The sequence below is a fragment of the Anabrus simplex genome, chromosome 1 (assembly GCF_040414725.1).
Source record: "Anabrus simplex isolate iqAnaSimp1 chromosome 1, ASM4041472v1, whole genome shotgun sequence".
NCBI lineage: Eukaryota > Metazoa > Arthropoda > Insecta > Orthoptera > Tettigoniidae > Anabrus > Anabrus simplex.
In genome coordinates this window covers 1,329,060,246-1,329,079,576 of record NC_090265.1, presented here as the reverse complement: position 1 = coordinate 1,329,079,576, position 19,331 = coordinate 1,329,060,246, and the positions used below count along the sequence as shown (strand labels likewise).

Sequence of the window (19,331 nt, the reverse complement as noted above, 5' to 3'; positions counted from 1 at the left end):
ATAGAATAATAATGACAAGGAAGGGGAATGGAGTAAAGGATTTTATCCCCATGTATGCGCCCCAAATTGGAGGCAAAGAAGATACGGACAAATTCCTGGAGACACTGGAGAAAGAAATAAAGGATGTAGAGGTCACTGTCATTGGAGATTTCAATGCCCATGGTAGGATGTAACAGAAAATGAATAGAACAAGTAATGGAACCATTTGTATATGGAAAGAGGAATGAAGAGGAAGAGAAGTTGGTGGACTTTTGTGTGAGAAATGGGTTAAGTGTGGACAATACATGGTTCAGGAAGAATAGTAATAGAAAGATTACAAGATATGGATGGGGAAACAGCAGGGCAAAGCCAGTAACTGATTACTTCTTGGTATATAGAGTAAATCATAGACAGTTGTTACATTTAACAGCCTTGCCAGAAATAGCCATTGATGGAGACCATAAAGTAGTGGTAGCAAAAATGAAGCTTAAAAAAAAAAAAAAAGTGAAAATAAACCAAATAAGAGAGAAGAAAGTAAAAGTATGGAAGTTAAATATACATTCCAATATAAATTGAAACAACACTTATCCAGAGCTCAGTAGGATAGCGTAGAAGTAGAATGGGGCAAGTTAAAAAAAGGCATTTGTAAGCTGTACAGGGAATGCTTGAGGCAGAATAGTAGAAAGAGTGAAACATAAAGAGACTCCATGATGGAATGAGAGGGTAAAGGAAGCAGAGAAAAATAAGAAAGCATAGTAAGTATGGAATAGGCATTAAAAGGAATTAAGTACTAGGAAATGAAAATAAGGTGATTAGATTTAAGAAGGGGGCCAGCGCAAGATACCGAACAGTTATCGAGGAATCACACTCATATCTTAGGCAGCAAAAATATTTGAAAGGGTACTAGAAAAAAGAATGAGAAGAAAGATGCAAGGACAATTACAAAAAGAGCAATATGGCTTTTGAAATGGAAGATCAACACTAGCCCTAGACCCCATCTTCAGTATGAGACATTTAATGGAAAACACTGGGAATATGGAAGAGATATGGTGATGGCATTCCTTGATTTAGAAAAAGCTTACGATAATGTCCCCAGAGTAAAAGCATTAGAAAGTAATGCAACAGAAAGGATTTGAAGAAACAAAGTATGGAATATGGGCAAGCAATGTGCAAAAATTGTTGCAGTAGTGTCCAGACATGTGCCAAAGACAGAGTGGTTTTGGAATGAAACTGGACTACGACAAGGAAGCAGGATGTCACCACTGTTATTCATACTGGTAATGATCAAGGATGAAATTGTGAAGAAGGCAAAGGTAAAATATGGGGACAGGGAACTGAAGGTAATGCTGTTTACAGATTATATTGTGGTGTGGGGAGCAAACAAAAGTACAAATGCAAATGGACATCCTGAGCGAGATATTGAAATATGGAATGAAAATCAGCATGGAAAAGAGTAAGACAATGGTGTTGACTAGAGTAGAAATGAAAGGGAAAGGAAATATAAAAATTAAGGGACAAACCTTGAAACTGTGGAGAACTTCAAGTAACTGGGAAGCAAACTGGTGCAGGATGCAGCTGGACATGGAGATCAGTAAAAGGATTCAACAGGAAACTGCATTCTGCGAGTGTGTGAGAAACCTGGTGTGGGAGAAGGAAGTAACAATAAAGAATAAAGAGGTGATGTATAAAATTTACTAGTACCCAATACTGACATATGCAGCAGAGACCTGACACTGAAAAAAGGCAGAAGAATAAAATACAGGCCAGTGAAATTTTTAAGAACTATGATAGGAGAGATTGAAACAACAAATTCTGGTTAATGAAGTAGGAAATGTGGAAAATGAATAGTCCAACTTCAAAGGGCATTTGTAAGTGGGGCAGAGAGGGCCTATGATAGAACATCGATGAGAGTGAAAGAGACACCATGGTTGAATGAGAAGTTTTGAGAAGCAGTGAAAGAAAAGAAGAAAGCATGATAAGAATGGAATATAGATAAAAAAAGAAGAAAAGGTGGGAAGAATTTACAGTAGAAGTCTGTTACAGTAAGAATTCATAACAGCACAAACTTTACTCATTATAGTGGATTGTTGTTATATTAGTTTTTTGTACAAGTCGGGAAAAACCCCATACAAATTAAAATTGGTAAGGAATAGCAATCAGTTTGTTTAAATTTTGTGTTTTCGTGGATGATATCTACACTAACTCCGACATCGCCTTCGAATGTCAACGAGAGAACTCGCTAGTGGACATAGTAAGGAAACGATATCAAAGGTGATCGATTGCATGCAACATAATCGCTGAGGTGCATAAATATTGGCAACGAAAAAAATCTCACACGCTTAATGGATGCGTCAGTGATAGGGCTGTAGCTGTAACCAAAGGTAAAAAAGGATAATGCACAGTTTAATGTAGGAATTTTGAAGGGACAGACAAAAATTGTTGTTATAACGAGGTTCTCGTTATATGCCTTAATCACTATACCGGACTTCTACTCTACACAAAAGAAGGAAACAGATGGAACTGGCATTAAAAGAAGGCTGTATGGAATTATACGAAGTAATGAGAAAGAAAGAAAAAAAAAGAGTTTATACAAAGCTGATGAAAGAGGAAGGTGGAGAGCTGATAACACATCCAGAAGAAATAAAGAGAAGACAGAAGGAGTATTTGATAAACTGCTGAATGTTAGAAAATTTTGCAGAGGAGATGGTAGTACTATGGTGTGAGGACTCAACAGTAGAAGATGTGAGAGACCATGTGAGAGATAGAATTATGAATGAATGAATGAATGAATGAATGAATGAATGAAAGAATGAATGATTGAAAGAATGAATGAATGAATGAATGCTATTCTCTCCCAGTTACGGATGACCACCAACTGGGGCTAGAGTATTAATTTATTGTAATCTAAATGATTACATAGAGCATACCTGCCAACTTTCAGAAATCAAAAATAGGAAGATATTTTAATTCTTGGATTTGTTCACATATATTGCACCAAAGTCTCGGTGAAAAAAAAAGACAAGATAAAAGATACAAATTCGGAATTGCTAGGTGGGCATTAATTCCATTTGTGAAGTTTTATCTCCCGTATGCAGTTATCATACTGTGCCATTTCACTGTTATAAGAAGTTCCGTCCGTAAGTAGAGCAAAGATGGAACCCAGGTATCTTAGAATAATTAACGTCGAAAGGTCTGATCATACCGCAAGCGAAGGCGAAAGTATTCACATCAAGTGGGAGAGAAAAAGAATTAAGATCCAGAAGGCAGTGAAAAGGATCGAACGGGAATATTGTTACTAACAAATATTAAAAAAAAAAATAAGAAAAACGAGATTGGATTACTACCTGAAAAATACGAGTCGAAGACGGAAGTAACTCCAGGAATTTTAAGGACGGTACAACAAGAAATCAGCTCAGCGGGATAGAACGGATTTTTTAGAAGCTACGTTGCGAATTAAGTAGAAGACTAATAATTTCATTCAGCGAACTCCAAGATACGTGAAGAGTGGAAAATAACGGCAACAAGCTTACGTCACCGCAGTCTCTGCTGACGTATTTCACGATATTACCGAAGTGAGGAGTTACAGAAAGGGAATCCTACAATAACTCGAAATTGAGTGAAGAAAGAGAATTTGATCATTTCAAATTATAAAATTACATCACCCCAAGGAGAATATTCGACAAGTAGATCAACTCTTTCAAAAGGAACAATCTTTGCATTACACAGTTTCTCACAGCTATTCACAATGGAAATGCTAATTAATCTTATATGCTATTCTATTCCAACTAGTCCAGAGATGAGCAAGATGTTCTAAGAAGATGATAAGCCAGACTGCCCAAATGGGTGCCGCCGGATGACGTTGCCGACCGAGATGACTAAGCCCAGAGGAGAATTATGCGAATATTTCCCGTCCACCTAGGGAAATAAGAGGCGACGTTTCAATATGTCCTGTCAGCTGGACATGTGACGGCGACTGGAGCTGCTGAATTCAGATAGGTCTTACTTTTAAATTAGTGTAATAATGTTTATATTCAACTGTAAGTGTAATATGATTTATTAATTTGTTCCGTGCGAAATGATTAAGCGACAAGAGTGGTGTGATAAGTTAGAATAAAGGTGGATAGGTAATCTTCAGATATGCATGACAAATCCTTAGATAGGTAGTCACTCAGTGATGAAAGCCTACGTTCGAAATGTGATCCATGTAGTGTGAAGTACTGAGTTAGTCAAGGTGACAGTAAGTTGTATGATATGTAAAAGAGCGATGTAGGTACGTGTGTACATTGGTTATAGCGAATGAATGTCAAGTTAGGAACCAGCAGTAGGATATGCTTGCTAGATAGACAAATGTGTTTATGATAATTGGAGGTTATGACGGAATGAAGGTCATAGTATCTGGAAATATGTCCATGAACCGTGATTAGAATAATAAGGGCCACGATTGTAAGAAGTGAACCCGTATTTAGTAAGGAGACAGAATATATTTTTGAAAGTTTAATAATAATATTTTAAGAGAAGTTGATATGTGATTGATAATTTAGAATAGTGATAGTTATTGATTCTTCGCGAGGATGAGCACGGTGATGTAGTAGTGGACTTGATGGTTTTCATGCAGAGTTTTGCTAATAAGGAAATGAACGTGTAGCAGTTTCATGTACTGTTTATCTTACGAGCAAGCATAAAGAGATACAAATAAGATCGGAGTGACATCTGTTGGTTAGAACGCACACTTGGTAGTGTCAACGAAATCTCAGTTAGGAGGATGAACTAAACACATGTACTGTCACAAATGTTTTCTAATACCAATCTATTCTCAGACGAGAGGAACGTAGTAGCTTCTTAGGCGACATCCCATCACTGATGACTAAATGAAAATGTAGGAATCATATTCGACGGTCAAGTCTTCACACCACTTTAGATAGCATATTTCAGATGAGACTAGTAGAGTAGTCGTTAACAAGTATAATATCACACGTATGTTTAGCTTAAAATGACGAGAGGATTCGGATCTTTAAATGGTATGTGTATCTTATTGGTACTGATTGAACCTTTTATGAGAACTACATTGATTTAAAAAGAGGACTTATCAGACTTCACGCAGAATAAAACAACGTAAATAAAGGAGCATGAATATTCAATATCCAACATTGTGACTTAATTGTGTATGGAAGCATTAGGGAACTATCCTCTCAGGTTAATATCCATAGGTATTTATTAGTATGTTGAGAAAGATAGGAATGATTATATGGCAGTAAATGAATATGAGCTCCGAGGGAGAGCTAATAGTTAATTCAAACCTGATATGCAATAGGGGAAATTCCAATCCATGAGATATGGTTATAAATCTCAAAATGCGTCCTGGATACCATGAAAAAGACACCCTCAGTCTATATTTTTGCTTATTGGAACTCATGTTGTAAATATTTTTCTTTTCCTTTGCTAGGGTGCACCCAAATAAATTTTTTTTAGTTACCCAGATAAGTCTTTTAGTTATCCAGATAAGTTTTTCTTTAGTTACCCAAGTATGTTTTTAATTACTTATACAAATTTTTAATTACTCACCTATATTATAAACTATATCACTAATTTAAGTATTCAAACATATTTGACTTCATCGTTTCAATCCATTAATTGTACGCTTTATTCCGATTTGATTATTTCTTTAAGGGCCTAAGAGGGAGAATTTGACATTTTCTTTTGGACTTATGATTTTTAATTTGATAATTATGAGCTGGATCATAATAATATTCAGCTGAATAATGGCTTATGCGGAACTTAATAATTTGCCATATACTGTATTCTGTCCCTGATTTTGGTGGGCAAGCAAGACCTGAGCACTTAGTGCAATGGATTTCAGTAGATCTATTATAAATGATGACGAAATCAAGCAACTTTTCCTTTAGAATGCATAGTGGGTGCCGGATGTGCCAAATACCGGCAGATTCTCGATAAACGTTGCGTACATATATTTTTGCACGATACCGTCATTTCTTCGGTTCTTCTTTTTACCCAGAAATGCGGAAGTGCTGAATGAAAGAGTGATATGGAGCAATTAGAAGAGAAAAGGAAATGATTAATTATATAATCGAATGGAGAAATAGGTAGACTTATGAGGTTAAGTCCATGTTCCCTAGAAACAGGCCAAGTGAACAGTCGATCATACAGTTTCCTTTATCAGATTTTCTTGTGGGAGGATAGCTCAACATTCGAGTTCTGGATTGAAACATTTTTATAATAAACAAATATGTAAAATTTTAAACAGTTCTTTCAATGTGTTCGTAGTATAGAGACCTAGATTTAAGTGAATGAATGTGGTAACACCTTGATAGCATAAGAATTAGAATGAGCAACATATGAGAGTCGTTTCTATAGGTGATTTAAGTCTTATTTGGTATGTCTTTCTCTTATTCGGAACTCACCACCCAAATTATAGAACTATATTAGTTGGAAAGGTCATAATTAAGCTAGCCTGGATATTATGCGTCCTCTCAGGGAGCCGGGAACGGCGCAATACTGTGCCTCTTAAATAGGCTTCTGATAAGTTCACCTGCACACACCCCAGCGTCAGTGGGTAGGGTCTGACACATCCCACTCTCATGAGTCTAGTGTCAGACCGAAGACGGAATGCTGGTTAATAGAGCAAACGCCTGAAATGCCATACATCTGATTTTTATATGCTCTATTGGTGGAAAAATATCTAATTCCCTCCATGGGAACTTAGAATTTCCATTTTTGAATGTGGTATTGCGAGTAAGCCCTCCCTGCTTGGACAAAGAATAGACGGAGGGACAAAAAATTCACAATAAATATCGGCAAGTTACCTCGGAATCTCCATTGACGCAGGACTGAAAAGATACCATATCGCCATGTGGTGTCATAGACCTTTTCTAAATCAAAGAAAACAGCTACCAAATGCTGTTTGCGGAGAAATGCATCCTGGACAGAACTCTCTAGACGTACCAAGTGGTCAGTGGTCGAGCGAGCGGCTCGAAAACCACATTGGTACTGGGACAAAAGTCCTTGTTTCTCCAGACACCACACCAGTCAGCGATTTACAATCCTCTCAAATAGCTTACACAAGCAGTTTGTACGAAAAATAGGTCTGTAATTTCCTGCATACTTAGGATTTTTGTCAGGCTTGAGCACAGGAATGACTATGCCCTCTCGCCACTGAGACGGAAACTCACCCTCTATCCAAATTCAGTTGAACACACGAAGGAGATATAATAGACTATCCTCACTAAGGTGTTTCAACATCTGGTTATAGACATTGTCTGGTCCTGGAGACGTGTCCTTGTAAAGCGCCAAGGCGCTGCGGAGTTCCCACTCTGTGAAGGGCACATTATAGTCCTCTGAAGCTTGAGTGCAAAACTAAGGTGATGATGTTCTACCTCCTGCAGCCAACACATCCGCGAAATGACTGGCTAGATGTTTAGCAATCGAGAGTGGTTCAGTGACGATACTGCCTGCAATGGAAATTCCTGGTACAGAAGATGATCCTTGGATACCCGAAATACATAGGATACTAATTTCAATCAATCAATCAATCAATCAATCAATCAATCAATCAATCAATCAATCAATCAATCAATCAATCAATCAATCAATCAATCAATCAATCAATCAATCAATCAATCCTGATCTGCATTTAGGGCAGTCGCCCAGGTGGCAGATTCCCTATCTGTTGCTTTCCTAGCCTTTTCTTAAATGATTTCAAAGAAATTGGAAATTTATTGAACGTCTCCCTTGGTAAGTTATTCCAATCTCTAACTCCTCTTCCTATAAATGAATATTTGCCCCAGTTTGTCCTCTTGAATTCCAACTTTATCTTCATATTGTGATCTTTCCTACTTTTATAAACGCCATTCAAACTTATTCGTCTACTAATGTCATTCCACGCCAACTCTCCGCTGACAGCTCGGAACATACCACTTAGTCAAGTAGCTCTTCTTCTTTCTCTCAATTCTTCCCAACCCAAACATTGCAACATTTTTGTAACGCTACTCTTTTGTCGGAAATCACCCAGAACAAATCGAGCTGCTTTTCTTTGGATTTTTTCCAGTTTTTGAATCAGGTAATCCTGGTGAGGGTCCCATACACTGGAACCATACTCTAGTTGGGGTCTTACCAGAGACTTATATGCCCTCTCCTTTACATCCTTACTACAACCGCTAAATACTCTCATAACCATGTGCAGAGATCTGTACCCTTTATTTACAATCCCATTTATGTGATTACCCCAATGAAGATCTTTCCTTATATTAACACCTAGATACTTACAATGATCCCCAAAAGGAACTTTCACCCCATCAACGCAGTAATTAAAACTGAGAGGACTTTTCCTATTTGTGAAACTCACAACCTGACGTTTAACCCCGTTTATCATCATACCATTGCCTGCTGTCCATCTCACAACATTTTCGAGGTCACGCTGCAGTTGCTCACAATCTTGTAAGTTATTTATCACTCTATAGAGAATAACATCATCCGCAAAAAGCCTTACCTCTGATTCCACTCCTTTACTCATATCATTTATATATATAAGAAAACATAAAGGTCCGATAATACTGCCTTGAGGAATTCCCCTCTTTATTATTACAGGGTCAGATAAAGCTTCACCTACCCTAATTCTCCGAGATCTATTTTCTAGAAATATAGCAACCCATTCAGTCACTCTTTTGTCTAGTCCAATTGCACTCATTTTTGCCAGTAGTCTCCCATGATCCACCTTATCAAATGCTTTAGACAGGTCAATCGCGATACAGTCCATCTGACCTCCAGAATCCAAGATATCTGCTATATCTTGCTGGAATCCTACAAGTTGAGCTTCAGTGGAATAACCTTTCCAAAAACCGAATTGCCTTCTATCGAACAAGTTATTAATTTCGCAAACATGTCTAATATAATCAGAAAGAATGCCTTCCCAAAGCTTACATACAATGCATGTCAAACTTACTGGCCTGTAATTTTCAGTTTTATGTCTATCACCCTTTCCTTTATACACAGGGGCAACTATAGCAACTCTCCATTCATCTGGTATAGCTCCTCCGACCAAACAATAATCAAATAAGTACTTCAGATATGGTACTATATCCCAACCCATTGTCTTTAGTATATCCCCAGAAATCTGATCAATTCCAGCCGCTTTTCTAGTTTTCAACTTTTGTATCTTATTGTAAATGTCATTGTTATCATATGTAAATTTTATTACTTCTTTAGCCTTAGTCTCCTCCTCTATCTCGACATTTTCCTTGTAACCAACAATCTTTACATACTGCTGACTGAATACTTCTGCCTTTTGAAGATCCTCACATACACACTCCCCTTGTTCATTAATTATTCCTGGAATGTCCTTCTTGGAACCTGTTTCTGCCTTAAAATACCTATACATACCCTTCCATCTTTCACTAAAATTCGTATGACTGCCAATTACGCTTGCCATCATGTTATCCTTAGCTGCCTTCTTTGCTAGATTCAATTTTCTAGTAAGTTCCTTCAATTTCTCCTTACTTCCACAGCCATTTCTATCTCTATTTCTTTCCAGTCTGCACCTCTTTCTTAGTCTCTTTATTTCTCTATTATAATAAAGTGGGTCTTTACCATTCCTTACCACCCTTAATGGTACAAACCTGTTTTCGCATTCCTCAACAATTTCTTTAAACCCATTCCAGAGTCTGTTTACATTTTTATTTACCGTTTTCCACCGATCATAATTACTTTTTAGAAACTGCCTCATGCCTGCTTTATCAGCCATATGGTACTGCCTAACAGTCCTACTTTTAAGACCTTCCTATCACATTTATTTTTAACTACCACAAAAACAGCTTCACGATCACTAATACCATCTATTACTTCAGTTTCCCTATAGAGCTCATCTGGTTTTATCAGCACGACATCCAGGATATTTTTCCCTCTGGTTGGTTCCATCACTTTCTGAATCAGCTGTCCTTCCCATGTTAACCTATTTGCCATTTGTTTATAATATCACCTATTCAATACATAATTTTTTTTAAACAATTAGGAATTTATATTTATTTCTGTCACAGGTGTAGAATATATTGGAAGTGGAATGTCTTGTTAAGTAGTACTTACTGTATGATCTGAAGTGTGGTGATATGTTTTATTTGTATTCCATGTAACGACCTAACCTGTACAGTGTAATATTTTGGTAACATATGGTATTTGTAAATAGTAGATTTCAGTTCTATATTTACTGGAACTATCCATAAAGTTGTTACATGAATTTTTGAACAGGGTGTGTTGCCTTTTGTTGGTTATGTATTCTAGAAAGTATTTTCTGACTATTCTGGAAATGGAAGATTCACGATCGTACGTATTCGAGAAAGTATTTTAAGATTGTGACTGAAGTAAGAGTTGTGATTGGTGAATCTGGGTGGCAATAGGCAGGCCCCTGCGTTCTGATTGGCTACTCCAAGGCCAGGTTTTCCTTTTAAAGAGAGCGAGGCAGCATTTCGTGGTCTGTCTGTGGTCTGTGAGTGGTCTGTCTCTCTATCCTCTATCACTTGACTGTCAGAAGTTTTGACATCGTCAGCGATGCCTCGCTACCGGGATGGGCCACTCCACTTTGGGGTAAGCACTCTTGATTTTCGTTCCACCTTAAATTTCCTGTAATGTTCGCTTGCTTTTTCATATAGGAGTCTGCCCTAACCTCACCTAGATTCGCCACTCAATTATTTCTGATGCCTTAGCTTTTCAGCTGGGCTTGCCTGTTTGTTTTCGAGGCATTCCCCGTTCCTTGTTTCGCTAAACATGTAAATTGTAGTTTTATGTATTTACCTTGGGGTTTTGCCTCTAGTAGTTCTGTGTCACTTGATGTACGCCAGTGAAAAGTATGTTTAACTTCACTATAAATTGTAATAGCATATTACGTTTCTTCTTACCTACAAAATTGCATTGTATGACTGGATTTGTAACTAAATGTATAGTTTGTTTGAATCTTTGAACTTGTAGGAAGCTATTATCAAGGCACGTCTAAGTTGTGTGTTTCACAGAACATGTAATTCGTAGTTTACAAGTTGTGTGTCGGTACCTTCAGCATGGCTGAATTTGTTCGGAATTCATTGGTAAATAATATTTTGAAAATTAAGGATCACGGTTGATTATTTTGGAAACTGCAACCTAAGCCATCTCCGTGCCCTTGGTAGGTTTCCAGCTCCTTCCCACCTTCCTGGTTTATTGTCATCTAGTTGGCCCTACTGATATTTACTAGTGTCGTTATTGGCGGAGATCAGCATAGTTTCAGCTGATGTTTCACTGAGAGTGTAGTGGTTTTTGGTACTGTGTAATGGCACTTTCTTTCCTCCCTTTCTGTGTTTAGTGTAGCCGCTGAAGTAACGGTTACGATTTCCATACGAGACATGTTTCGTCTTATCATTGAAGGCATCATCAGTCACAGTACTACCTCAAGGCATAAATCAGGTACTTGATTTGTAATTAAATTATAAATACTACGGAATAATACTGACATATTACAGCAGGGATAGTCAATGAGAAAAAACAATGTTATAACATATTTACATGGGGGCAGTCTATGGGAAAGATAAGTGACTGGCACCAATAGGTAAGATTACAGGGTATTTAACAGTGTCCACCAGCAGTAGCGGTCTATATGAAATATTGACGTTACACTATCAGAAATGTTAGGAAATGTTACTAAATTTCAATGAGAAAAACAATGTTCATTAATAATATGGAGTTAAAGAGGATTATATTAACATATTTACAAGGGGGCAGTCTAAGGTAAAAGATAGAAGTAGTCAGTACTAATGCGTAAAACCACAGGGCATTGTAACAGTGTCCAGCAGTGGTGGTCTGACATAAATCGTTGACGCTACTCTATTAGAAAATTTAGGAAATTACAAAGCTTATAATTATATTTACATGGAAGCTGTTTGGGGAGAAAGTATACAATGTCTGGTGCCAATGTGCATAACAATAATTTCAGCTGTTGGGTGATTATCACAGTATTGACAGGGCAGCTACACAGTAATATTGACGTTACTCTATTGAAAAGTAGGGAAATTACAAAGCTTATAATAAAATATTTATGTGGGAGCAGTTTGGGGAGAAAGGATACAAAGTGTTTGGCACCATGTACATAACATTAATTTTTGCCGTTGGTTGGTGACCACAGTTTTGGCAAAGCAACTACACAGTAACATGCAGCAGTGGTTTGACCTCAGTTCATAATTATTTGGAATGCTAGGAAAAATATTCCAATGTTTTTAGAGAATGCCAAATGAGGCTCTATTAGGAAAGTAGTCGTACTGAAACAGTCTGGTTGAATTCCTGGGTTCGTGGATATGACTCCATAAGCAATGGTGAATTTGGCTGGCATGGAAAGAAACTCGATTGGGTGTGGTAATATTTAGGTATAATTTCGGTGTTTGATGAAAAGAAAGGTCGTTAAGTACATGGGTGCATTTGAATGGCAACAATGACGGCCGTTATTTGTTGAAAATGGTTTTTACAGGGAACATGTTGTGGGGTTAGAATCACTCTCTTAAAGTGAGTTTCGTTACCTCTTGATAACTTTGAATGCTATGTGAAAGGTTGATGAGACTTTACACGGAGGTATTGTCGAAATTGAAAACATGAATATTGGGACAAAGTTTTGGTTTGTGATGCTGGCCTAGTTTACATTGGTGTAATCCGTAGTGGAGGGATCAAATGTGAAAATACACTATACTATTGTAATATTACTCTTCAACTGAACAGTTAAAGAGAGATAAACACCAATCACAGTACCCATTTTCCAAAAGAAAGTCTCACTGAATGTGCTAATTACTTCTTGATCCAAGTTTTTATCATGTGATCAAGGTCTTACTGTAAATTCTAAATGACTAATGAAACAAAGGTGTGATAGGCTGGATATACGGCAGGAATATTTGCTCAGACATACTTGTTTGGGGAGAGGAAGAAAAAGATGGATAGATAGATATACGATTCATTTCAATTAGCGAAGTTCGGGATACATGTCCTTGTCTTACACCAAACCTGTGAATACATGAGTAAAATAAACTGCAACAAATTACTATGCTACTGTGCTATCTTGTTGCACATAAAATATCTAATATACTACACAATATAAAGTAAATGGACATTTTGTTTCTTAAGTACAATACCTACAAAGAAATTAAAATATAAATGATTATATCAACAACAACAACAATCTGGATAACTGTAATATGACTTACAATTTAATGTTTAATAGCGGTACCAGAAATTTTGTATACTGAGGAAAGTTTTAGCAATCATATTACAACTATGGATAATAAATATCACAAAATAGAGATCGGGATAAGGATTACTTAAAACAGGGAACCACAGCTGAGTGCTACTACAGCTCTACTGCTTACTTTTAATAACGTGATGGCCAGCTCCATGGCTAAATGTTTAATGTGCTGGCCTTTGGACCAGGGGGACCCAGGTTCGATTCCCGGCTGGGTTGGGGAATTCAACCTTCATTGGTTAATTTCAATGGCTCGGGGTATGGGTGTGTGCGCGCTGTCTTCAGCACTAGATTTCATCATAGGTAGGGCCCCATACTCACAGGCACGCAGGTCGCCTATATGGCGTCAACCCGAAAGACCTGCATCAGGCTTCATCAGAAGCCACATACCATTATAATAACATGATATGATATTTATTGACATAATGAAAAAGAGGAGGAGGAGAAGAAGAAGAAGAAGAAGAAGAAGAAGAAGAAGAAGAAGAAGAAGAAGAAGAAGAAGAAGAAGAAGAAGGAGAAGAACTGCTGTCGTTCATGGAGATATTTTGAGCCACCAGGGAAAACAGCAAAACTATGTTAATATTATAAAAGGAATGTGGGAAAAGAAATCTAAAGAAGGTGAAAACAGAGAAGACGCATGTAGCTAGTACAAGGTTATACATGAGAAGGTATCCTAGACTCTATGACTTAGTTTTAGTCTAGGAAATACTTCAAGGGCTAAGTTTATATAATCATTAAAGATACATCTTAATACCAAACGATGCATAGTGGTACTGAACAATGCAAGTAAGTGTGTTCTTGTTTCAAGACCCCAGTGGGCACTTTCTAATTGTAAGCTGGCAGTCCACCTAGAGCCACTGGCGAGTGCAGACGTACGGAGTGGAGGGTCCCTGGAGTGGGAGAAGGTAGTGTAAGTGCGGAGTGTTGGAAGTCAGCGAGGTGCTTACAGGCAATGATTAGTGTAGAACAGTACAGGGCGAGCATAGGTGGTTGGGAGGGAAGAAAGAAGAAAGAAGAAGTGAAGACAAGAGGATGTAGAATAGAACTGGATAAAATAGGATACTTTATGCTTTCTGCAGCGGTGATCTTGATATTGCTTTGGATCGGGGGAGTAGAACTCAACCCAGGTCCGACTTCCAGGGGAAATATGAGCTGGGAGGACATGGAAACAATCAGAAAAATCGTAAAAGAGGTGGTAGCAGAGACATGTCCCTTCGAACAAATCAAAAACATGATCAAGGAACAAACGAGGGAGTTTGAAAAAATGAAGGGGTGGTTTCAAGAAAAGGTAGAAGACACAGCTTCACAGGTGAGAAGAAATGGTGCAGAAGTTTCAGCATTAAGAGAGGAGATAAGGAGACTGGAAGAGGAGATGTCGAAACTGAAAGCCGACATAGTTGCTAACATTACATAAAATCAGCTTCATGGTCCGTATCGCACTTCAATAGATTCACAATTAAGTATTTATTTTCCACCTAGTCGATACAATGATTGCTTAAGGCAATTTTTAATGGTCAAAAGTGGTACATGTTTCGTATATTATCAACATCTTCAGCCACATAACACTGTTTAGATGAAAAATGTATAAAATTGACAAAGTAATGCTTTAGAGGAAGTGTCCTTAAAATTAACATAAGATTGACAAGATTAAAACAAACAAATAACTCAAGAGAAAATATATAAATTATTTCTACAATAGAAAGCAGTCGTCAAGGAAACACTTGTACAATATTCCATAGAGAAATTGTCCTAATAAATATTCTTTTCTTAATAATTCATGAAAAAAGATCAATTTATAAATTAAAAATTATACAATTTATTTATATATGGAGTGCAAGAGGGGAAGAAGGAAGATAAGACGAGTATAATTTATAAAGTAGTGGACATAATTCAGGGTAAAATGAAAATAAATTTCAGTGAAGTGGACATTGATGATGTGACAAGAGTGGGAAGATTTAGAGGTAATAGGCCTATCAAAGTGCAATTATTTTCTACATTGATGGCTGACACAGTGGTGCGTAATGCAGGTAACGTGCAAAGGGAAAAAATATGGATAAGGAGGGACATGGGAACTGAAACATGGAGGAATGAAAGAACCCTTAAAAAACACATGATACGAGCTAGGCAGCAGGGGTTGAATGCAGTCATCAGAGGACAGGAATTAGTGGTGACAGGCAACAACTGGAGGAGAATATGGTCGGTGAATAGACTGATGGATCTAGAACGGAGGATGAAACAAGATGAGGAGGCTAAGAGAAGTGTAGTGAATAATGGGGAAGACAAACGAGTGGAAGGTAATAGGCAAGTGAAAGATAACGAGGGTAGAAGTGTAATTATCGGAAGTAGTACTGAAAAGTGTCAAGAGAGGCAGAGCGAGGTGCTAAGTGGAAGTATGAACAACGGCAAGGAAAGAGCAGTGGACGGACAGTGCAGGGGAGAGGCTGAAGAACAAATGGGTGAGGGGGGCAAGGAGAGTGAGCAACAAGAAGCTGAGAGAGCGGAGCGTAGTGGTGTAGTAAGACAAGATCAGGGTAAAAAAGTAAGGTTTGAGTTAACCCGTGAGAGCTTCGAGCAGAATCAGAGTCGGAGCGGAGGGAGAAATAGAAGCTATACAGACATGTGGAGAGCTATGAAAAGTAATAAGTATTGAAAGCTTAGTATTTAGGATTAGGTGATGTATGGTTTGGTATTGAGATGGTTTATTTATTTATGATTAGGTGATGTATGGTTTGGTATTGAGATGGTTTATTTATTGCTGAAATGTGGTGTTGGAAGTATTGAAGGCTTAGTATTTATGATTAGGTGATGTATGGTTTGGTATTGAGATGGTTTATTTACGGCTAATTTCGTGGGAGTTGGGAGGTGGTATTATTGTATTTGTGTCTGGTATGAGTATTTAATTTTTGAAGTTGGAGAGAGGTGAGTTTATTATCATTTTGTAAATTTTGGTTTGTTTGTATGGAGAGGAGGAAGAAATATGAGGTTGGAGAGGTGTTGGTATATGCGTGATTGGTATGTGTGTTGTTTGCAGTATTGATTAGGTGTAGGTCAGTAACAATAAAGTGACAAAAGCGCAGAACGAAATAAGGGCACTTGATGAGCATGCTTGATTATTGAGTAAGAGTCTGCTACAGCAAATGACTGTTACGAATAATACTCTTATACATAGATTATTATTATTACTATTATTATTACTTTCATTATTATTATTACTATGATTACGATAATTTTCTCTTCTTTTTCTTTTTTTGGTGATCTGAGTGGTTTATTATTATTATTATTATTATTATTATTATTATTATGGTATTTATTTGTGGAGGCTGAAATGTTGGATGGAGAAGTGGCATATAAGTTATGATATGTTATAGGATTGAAATGTGGTGTTGGAGAAGTGGTGGTATAAGATGGTGGATGGCAGATTGTTGATATTTGGAGTTGGAGGAGTGGTGGTAAATGTGGTGTTGGATAAGTGTTATATCGGGTATATAATGTGGAGTTGGTGTTACGGCTGATTTCGTGGGAGTTGGGAGGTGGTATTATTGTATTTGTGTCTGGTATGAGTATTTAATTTTTGGAGCTGGAGAGAGGTGAGTTTACTATCATTTTGTAAATTTTGGTTTGTTTGTATGGAGAGGAGGAAGAAATATGTGGTTGGAGAGATGTTGGTATATGCGTGATTGGTATTTGTTATTCATTGCCGAAACTGTTGGGAGATGGAGAGGTAAATTTTATTATGGAGTGTTAGGGCGGAATGAAATGAAAGGAAGCAATGTTAACGCGGATTGGTAAAAGCTGTGGTATGATGGATTGGAATGCAATGACGGAATGTGGCTGGTTTGGAATGCAATCTGGTAATGTTGCTGTTGTAGCTTATTCTGGAGTAGGTCAGGGAACAATAGAGGTGATGAAAATGCTGAAGCAAGAAGGTTGCGTACGTGTGAGTGATAACAAGCAGGAAGTTGTAACACCAGCAGTAGAATGTAAACATTGACCAGGCTGTTGTGAACTGATGTAGATGGAGTTGGTTCTGGTATAAAACCGGGGCGTTATTGTTCATTTCATTTTATGTTATTTTGTATATGGTGGAGAGGGGTGGCTTAGGTTGGACTACGTTTATTAATCTTATTAGTTATTTATTTATTATTATTGTGAACATGTATTCGGGGCTGAACGCCTGTTTTGTTCATTAATAAATACTAAATACTAATTGTAAGCTAATATCTCTTTTGGAGAGTCCGGCTCCATGGAAGCTAACTAAATGAATGAATGAATGAATGAATGAATGAATGAATGAATGAATGAATGGCTAAATGGTTAGCATGCTGGCCTTTGGTCACAGTGGTCCCGGGTTCGATTCCTGGCCAGGTCGGGGATTTTAACCTTAATTCGTTAATTCCAATGGCACGGGGGCTGGGTGTATGTGTTGTCTTCATCATCATTTCATCCTCATCACAGCGCGCAGATCGCCTACGGGAGTCAAATCAAAAGACCTGCACCTGGCGAGCCGAACGTGTCTTCGGACACTCCTGACACTAAAAGCCGTACGCCATTTCATTTCTTTTGGAGAATAAATAAAATGAAATATACAGCATATTAGTAAACTGAAATAATCTTGTGACATTTTCTTATTTGCATTATCTTTAATATTTTTTATTATAAAAAACTAACTGTACATATTAATTATGAAATGTCGTATGGCTTTTAGTGCCGGGATATCCCAGAACGGGTTTGGCTCGGCAGGTACAGGTCTTTCTATTTGACGCCTGTAGGCGACCTGCGCGTCATGATGAGGATGAAATGATGATGAAGACAACACATACACCCAGCCCCTGTGCCATTGGAATTAACCAATTAAGGTTAAAATCCCCAACCTGGCCGGGAATCGAATCCAGGACCCCCTGAACCGAAGGCCAGTACGCTGACCGTTCAGCCAACGAGTCTGACACTGCACATATTAATTATGATTACAATAAATGAATACACACTCTCCACAGTTGATCATGCATGGCTGAGAGAGAGGAGCATTTATTCATTCATTCATTCATTCATTCACAACAATTTCCATTGAAATCAAGCATCGTTACCATACCATTTGTAACAACGAGCCTTTCTACTGCTTCAGGGCTGAGCACAGATTCCAAATGGGAGTGTTCAGCTCGACCTAGCACTGTAAGAGCCCACACCAAATCAAGCCAGGCAGCTGCTCGAGGTACATCACTTATACTCACTTGGGGTAACACCACCTGCCAACAAATAATTACAAAGCAAGTGTGAGAGTACCACACAATAGTGTATAGATGTAAGAACTAGAGAAAAGACAAAACTAAATATTAGGCCAACTCAACAACAGAGAACTTTACTGAATAATGCTAATCTCCAGAGTTCTGAAATTAATATCAAATACATATCAACCTGCCAAAAATTGTCCTGAAAACTCAGTTAATTCATACAGTAGAAGAAGAGAAACATTTCATTAGATATGAGAGAAAGATACCATTTTACTGATGAGTAATCTACTTAAAAAATTGAAATTTGAAAACTAGTCATAGTCTCTGCAACAAATCCAAAGCTATGAAATAAGATTCACAATTATCTTTCCTCAACTGGCTACCTAACTGTCCACACAAAGTTGGGTCAAACATGTTCAACACTTGAGCATCAAGGGAAGAGTGCCCTGTATTAATCTGTAACCATCTTCTGAAATATTAGTTACATTAACCAAGAAGTCACATATAGGAAGATAGGAACAAGAAAAGAAACTCACAGTAGAATAAACACAATAACGGGTCAACATCAGAGAGGAAGCAATAGAACAGAAGAGAAGAGCCAACATGAAAATACAAAAGGACACGGATAATCTCCAAATCATTATACACTACCATCTTCAATAGATAGATTCTTCTGCTCAATCCCAATTTTTCTACATTCATTTCTGTTAAGATCCCAGCAAGCTTGTTTCTTATTCCCCAGGAGGGCAGGCTTCAACACACGAGGAGTCATCTTGACAGATATTTTCTCTCTATGTGGGAGGTGTGGGATTAGAAGAAAGATGGATAAGAGAGATGAAAGGGAAGAGACTAAGAGATAACAAATGCAGGTG

At 37.6% G+C, this 19,331-nt stretch overlaps 1 protein-coding gene across 1 annotated transcript in view; it reads right to left on the bottom strand.

The window, feature by feature from the left end:
* The window catches only part of LOC136858306 (FAST kinase domain-containing protein 4), a 170,652-nt gene that overhangs the window by 84,291 nt on the left and 67,030 nt on the right, over positions 1-19,331 (bottom strand). The window contains exon 5 of the mRNA XM_067137747.2: positions 18,321-18,474. Within this exon, the coding sequence (XP_066993848.1) occupies positions 18,321-18,474 (154 nt within the window). The remainder of the gene's footprint in view (positions 1-18,320; positions 18,475-19,331) is intronic.